The 7,136-nt window shown below is 41.3% G+C and overlaps 1 protein-coding gene across 1 annotated transcript; it reads left to right on the top strand.

Moving 5' to 3' along the window:
• The first annotated feature begins 3,005 nt into the window (after nt 1-3,005).
• LOC142255742 (C3a anaphylatoxin chemotactic receptor-like) lies at nt 3,006-3,824 on the top strand. Its single transcript, XM_075327197.1, has one exon. The coding sequence runs from the start codon at nt 3,006-3,008 to the stop codon at nt 3,822-3,824; it is 819 nt and encodes a 272-aa protein (XP_075183312.1).
• Nucleotides 3,825-7,136: the final 3,312 nt, after the last annotated feature.

Genomic DNA, 7,136 nt, shown 5'->3' with positions numbered 1-7,136 from the left:
GGTGAAGGATAAACATACAAGTGCTTCTAAATAAATTAAAATATCCTTAAAAAGCTAATTTATTTCAGTTAATCAATACAAATAGGGAAACACATACACTCCCTGACAGAAGGTCTGTCGCTTATCCATGTTATGTAAATAAAAGTTTATAACCTGACTTTAAATTCATCAATTGTTTTTTTTTAAGAAGATCAAGGTGCTTTAGGAGACTTTGCACCCCATACTTTGCACTGACGAGTGGCAAGCACCCCGAAACACCGTGTCTGCAAATTGGGATTCTGATCTGGCATATATATCCTAAGTTATATTGAAAAGATTGTTAAAAATCCACATTTAACTTTTAGGATCGCTACTTCCAATAGGTGGCGCCGCGCTAGAGTTTGTCTCCTGTCCAGGAGAGCAAATTTGAATATTTTGCAGAGGGCATGGCAGCTATAAGTCCCCTTACTAGCATCCAGTCAGACTGGCTTGCAAAGTCTCCATAAGGAGAATGGTGTTCTCTCGTGGTCCCACAAAGCTTCTCATAGCCAGATCAGACACCCCATACTTTGCACTGACGAGGGGCAAGCACCCCGAAACACCGTGTCTGCAAATTAGGATTCTGATCTGGCATATATATCCTAAGTTATATTGAAAGGATTGTTAAAAATCCACATTTAACTTTTAGGATCGCTACTTCCAATAGGTGGCGCTGCGCTAGAGTTTGTCTCCTGTCCTGGAGAGAAAATTTGTATATAATGTATAGGAATAGATCCCTTGGTGTGTAATAACTCTATCTAATAGATAAAGCTGAATGCGTGTATGTATGTGTGTGTATGTATGTGTGTGTGTGTGTGTGTGTGTGTGTACGGGATTGGCATCTGCACCATCGCAGCTACAGCCACAAAATTTTGCACACTCACACGTCTGGACCCCGAGAGCGTCATAGGCTATGTTTTGAGGGGAAATTTTAACCCCGCACTTTACAGTTATTCACCAAAAAACCTGCCTCCATTAAAGCGAATGGAGCTGGGAGCCACAGTGCAGCCAGAACTTCAGAAGAATGCGCAGCCACGCCCTTATATGGAATGTTGGCGTGTCACAATGCAGCCAGGGAAAGAGACAGACAGGGAAAGAGGCAGACACAGACGGGGTAAGAAACAGACATAGACAGGGTAAGAGACAGACACAAAGACAGACACAGACAAAGTGACAGACTGACAGGGAAAGAGACAGACAGGGAAAGAGAAGGAAAGAGAGAGACAGGTTAAGAGACAGACACAGACAGGTAAAGAGACAAACACAGACAAAGAGACAGACACAGGGAAACAGACAGACAGTAAAAGAGAGGGAAAGAGACAGACAGGGTAAGAGACAAAGACAGGTAAAGAGACAGACACAGGGAAAGAGACAGAGGGAAAGAGGGAAAGAGACAGACAGGGAAAGAGACAGACGGGGAAAGAGACAGACAGGGAAAGAGACAGACAGGGAAAGAGACAGACAGGGAAAGTGACAGAGATAGACAGAAAGGGAAAGAGATAGACAGAAAGGGAAAGAGATAGACAGACAGGGAAAGAGATAGATAGACAGGGAAAGAGATAGATAGACAGGGAAAGAGATAGATAGACAGGGAAAGAGATAGATAGACAGGGAAAGAGATAGATAGACAGGGAAAGAGATTGAGACAGACGGAGAAAGAGACAGAGACAGTCAGAGACAGACAGGGAAGGAGACAGACAGGGAAAGAGACAGACAGGGAAAGAGACAGACAGGGAAAGAGACAGACAGGGAAAGAGACAGGCAGGGAAAGAGACAGGCAGGGAAAGAGACAGTCAGGGAAAGAGACAGACAGGGAAAGAGACAGACAGGGAAAGAGACAGGCAGGGAAAGAGACAGACAGGGAAAGAGACAGACAGGGAAAGAGACATACAGGGAAAGAGACAGACAGGGAAAGAGACAGCCAGGGAAAGAGACAGACAGGGAAAGTGACAGAGATAGACAGAAAGGGAAAGAGATAGATAGACAGGGAAAGAGATTGAGACAGACGGAGAAAGAGACAAAGACAGTCAGAGACAGACAGGGAAAGAGACAGACAGACAAAGAGAGAGACAGAGAGATATATACAGAGGGGGAGACAGACATTATAATTACATTTATATCTATTTGTTTTGTGGTTTTTGTGTGCAGAATACATTTTTGTTAATACATTATATTTTGTTAACAGCAGTTATTAACCCAGGCGAAGCTGGGTAGTACAGCTAGTATAATATATAGGAATAGATCCCTCTGTGTGTAATAACTATATAATGTATAGGAATAGATCCCTCTGTGTGTAATGACTCTATATAATATATAGGAATAGATCCCTCCGTATGTAAGGCTAAGACCGCACTTTGCTTTTTACCTGCTTTTTCAACTGCAGCGTTTAATGCCAAAATGGATGTGTTCTGCTTTTCAAGCTTAGTCTATGGGAATTTGGGTTTCTTGACCGCACTATGCAGTTCAAAATGTTGCCTTTTTGTTTCAGAAATTTGGGCAAAAACTCTGCTTTGCAGTTCTAAACGCAAATGGTAAAAACAATTGATGTCATACCTTTTTGACAACTGGATGTATGGCCCTTTGCACATTTCCTTACCGGAAGAGCAAAATGCTCCTAGATTTTACTAAGGAAATAAAATGAAATGGAGAAAATGAGCCTCATCATCATCACCTTTTGTTCTAGAATGGGTGGTACTTGGTGGTCAACCTTAAAACCCCTGCATAATCTCACTTTGGTTTCGGCCTCTGTCCTCCTTGCACACATTTGCATAGTATGAAATTCAAAATGGCAAATGAGCCTAATTTCTGTCCTATCATGTCTCCTCAGGTCATCTAATATATACAATGAGACAAGAGAAACAGTGGCCTCCAACAATAGTTTGAGCATTTTTCAAATTTTACAGAAGGTGTCAATCACATTATACAGCATTGTTTTTGTTCTCGGGATTATCGGTAATGGATTGGTCATCTGGATTGCCGGATTCAGGATGAAGAAGACGACCAGTGCCGTGTGGTTCCTCCACCTGGCCATCGCGGACTTCCTGTGCTGCGCGTCTCTGCCTAAGCTAATTATAGACTGGTCACTACCTACTATAGAGCCCTTATTTATTGAATATTGCATAGTGAGCATATTTCTGTTTAATTTAAACCTGAACAGCAGTGTTCTTCTAGTAACGGCCATGAGCATTGACCGCTGGGTGTCCGTCATGTGGCCAACTTGGGCAAAAGTTTATAGGACCTATAATCTGGCGAGAATTTCTGCAGCGATCATCTGGGGGCTGAGCCTCATTGTAACTATATTATTGTTTTTCTTACATAGATACCGTGTAAGTGATCTCACTGAGTTGTGCAGAGATGGATCACATACATATTTTGACCTCCCCCGTGAAGAATATACAGTACGACTTTTCAGGCTTTTTACAACATTCATGATCCCTTTTCTCATTATCATCACCACATATGTCAGTATTTTCTTTAAACGTAAAAAAAGTAAGAGATCCCAGAGATCTCAGAGATCCTCCAGGATCATCACCGCTGTTATATTTTGTTTCTTCATCTGCTGGTTTCCATTTTACATCTTCCCACTGATAGCCAAATATTTTGAAAATAAATCTCTAATTTTTACCCTACTTGTTATTGTTACCAGCCTGGCTTGTATTAACAGCTGCATGAATCCAATCATTTATGTCATTATGGGGCAAGGTTTCTTCAGATCCATCGCCACCAGGGTAGAAGGAGCCTTAAGTGATCCTCTTAATGACCTGTGCAGAGAAGATACAGGAAATACTCACTCTACTGATGTGTAATATACAGTGTGTCCACCCATATCCAGTCCACCGCCATTAACTTGAGAATGGCGGCAGCTATAGGCATAGAAGTGGTGTCTAGGTATAGTAAAGTATCCATGAGTTACGCAATGAAACCACCTATAGCGCCACCTGATGGAAAACAACGGAGTTAGCATTTTTATCTCGAAAACAAAACGAGATAGAGGAAAAAAAGTGAATTACAAAGTTGTAGGGCATCATTAATTCAATATGAATCGACACCTTGCATACAGAAATGCTATGATTAGAACGTGTAAAGCTCTCAAGGCTGCGGACGTGAAGCGATACCTCATGGAGACCTTCCTACAAGTCATTGGGTATGGTGGCTGTGTGGAGTGGCCTCCACGCTCACCTGACCTGACCCCATTGGACTTCTTTCTGTGAGGTCACATCAAACAGCAGGTGTATGCGACCCCTCCACCAACATTGCAGGACCTACGACGACGTATCACAGATGCTTGTGCAAATGTGTCACCTACCATATTGCACAACATGCAGCAAGATACAGTATGCTGTCCAGGGTCCAGATGTGCATTGCAGCTGACGGGGGCCATGGAGCATCAAAGTTACATGAGCGCCATATGCGTGACCAGCATTCAATGTTTTGTGGGGGTCATGGTTTTCATATCATAGCATTTCTGTACACAAGGTGTTGATTCGTATTGAATTGATGATGCCCTACAACTTTGTAATTCACTTTTTTCTCTATCTCGTTCCGTTTTCGAGATAAAAATGCTAACTCTGTTGTTTTTCACCAGGTGGCGCTATAGGTGGTTTCATTGTGCAGCGCATGGCTACTTTACTATACCTAGACACCACTTCTATGCCTATAGCTGTCGCCGTTCTCAAGTTAATGGCGGTGGACAGGATATGGGTGGACACACTGTATATTCCTTTAAACTCCTGGGTATAAATACCTTTACCCATGGGAGACAAAGTTATTTATATTTATTTTATATTTCACCACTTTATTTTCTCCCGTCACCTCTAAGTGTCACGACCTTTTTTATGTTCCTGACAACATAGCCATACAAACTGTTACTTCTTCAGGACAAGTTGTAGTGTTGAACAAAAAGCTCTATATAATGTGCTGAAAGTTGGGGAAAAAATGCAGAGTAGAACAGTAAAACAAAAAGTCCATCATGGTTTTGTGGAACTTTGTGGGAAAAATGTCCTAGTAAGGCCATGTTCATATATTGCGCTTTCATTGTGTTTTTGCTTCATTATTTTTGTCAGCAAAACCTGCTCTTTTGGCAGTAAAAAAGCTGCTTGAAAAAGTAAGTTTTGCTGTGTTTTTGCTGCAATTTTTGCTGCATTTTTTGCTGTGTTTCTGCTACATTTTTGCTGCATTTTTTGCTATTTTTGCTACATTTTTTCCTCATTTTTGCTGCATTTCTGGTTTGTTTTTGCTACATTTTTGCTGCATTGTTTTTGCTGTGTTTTTGCTACATTTTTGCTGTGTTTTTGCTGCAATTTTTTGCTGCATTTCTGGTGTGTTTTTGCTACATTTTTGCTGCATTTTTTGTTGTGTTTTTGCTACATTTTTGCTGCATTTTTTGCTGTGTTTTTGCTACATTTTTGCCTCATTTTTGCTGCAATTTTTGCTGCATTTCTGGTGTGTTTTTGCTACATTTTTGCTGCATTTTTTGCTGTGTTTTTGCTACATTTTTGCCTCATTTTTGCTGCAATTTTTGCTGCATTTCTGGTGTGTTTTTGCTACATTTTTGCTGCATTTTTTTGCTGTGTTTTTTGCTACATTTTTGCTTCATTTTTGCTGTGTTTTAGCTGCAATTTCTGCTGCATTTCTGGTGTGTTTTTGCTACATTTTTGCCTCATTTTTGCTGTGTTTTTGCTGCAATTTTTGCTGCATTTCTGGTGTGTTTTTGCTACATTTTTGCTGCATTTTTTGCTGTGTTTTTGCTACATTTTTGCCTCATTTTTGCTGTGTTTTTGCTGCAATTTTTTGCTGCATTTCTGGTGTGTTTTTGCTACATTTTTGCTGCATTTTTTGCTGTGTTTTTGCTACATTTTTGCCTCATTTTTGCTGTGTTTTTGCTGCATTTCTGGTGTGTATTTGCTGCATTTTTTGCTGTGTTTTTGCTACATTTTTGCCTCATTTTTGCTGTGTTTTTGTTCTGTTTCTGGTGTGTTTTTGCTACATTTTTGCTTCATTTATTTGCTGTGTTTTTGCTGTGTTTTGGAGTGTCATGTGTCTACAGTACATGTATCAACAGAGATTGGTTCATTCCACACAAAAGCAGCAAAAAAAGTAGCAACGATGCTGAAAGAATTGACAAGCTGAAAAAAAATATCAAGTGTGTGTATGAAATTTCTGGAGTCTCATAGGTTTTTGCTGCTACTGTAAAAAAAGCTTTTAACATGCATAAAACTAATGAAAAACATGTAAAAAATGCAGCAAAAGTGCAACTTGTGAACATAGCCTAACTTTGTTCTACAAGTCAGTATAGATATGGTGATAGTAAACTTACAGGAAAGTATGGTTGCTCAGTGGGTGGCATGAAGTCTATAAGGAGTTTGTTCTTCCATGTTTCCATGGTTTTCCTCCAGGTTCCTTGGTTTTCTTTCATACTCTAAAGACATCCTACTAGCGAATTTAGTTTGTGCGACCCAATGCGGACAGTGATGATAAAGTTTATAAAGCTTTGTAGAATACGATGGCGCTATGTAAACAAATAATAATAATACAGTGGAACCTCGCTTAACGAGTAACCCAGTTAGCGAGTATTTTGGCTGAATGAGTAAAGCTTGCTGTAAATTTGTAACTCGTTTTATGAGAAAGCTTTGTTGTACGAGCAAAATACTCACCGCACACACTTCCGGTTCCATACATCCACCGCGCTCTAACTCGCTATTGCAGTCAACACAAACACACACAAGAATGCACAAAGCACACACAAACACACACGCACGCACACACAGACAAACATGCACGCACGCACACACACATATTATGCTCACCTTACCTTCCGTTCCCTCCCCGGCCTCATGGAACTTGTAGTTCGCCCGTACACACCCGCTCCCAGAGCGCTAACGTCAAAGGCAGGAGCCGCTTGAATCCGATTGATCAGCGCGCTGCCTTTGAGTAGCGGCTGACAGGGGAAGGTCCACCCTCATCGCGATGGTTACAGATATACATCCTGTAGCGACGAGGGTGGACCTTCCCATGTCAGCCGCTACTCAAAGGCAGCGCGCTGGCCAATCAGAGGCAAGCGGCTCCTGCCTTTGACAGCAGTGTGCTGGGAGCGGAAGGTCCGGCATCGGTCATATGGT

The sequence above is a fragment of the Anomaloglossus baeobatrachus genome, chromosome 11, assembly GCF_048569485.1.
Source record: "Anomaloglossus baeobatrachus isolate aAnoBae1 chromosome 11, aAnoBae1.hap1, whole genome shotgun sequence".
Lineage (NCBI taxonomy): Eukaryota > Metazoa > Chordata > Amphibia > Anura > Aromobatidae > Anomaloglossus > Anomaloglossus baeobatrachus.
This window is presented reverse-complemented; position numbering and strand designations above follow the sequence as displayed.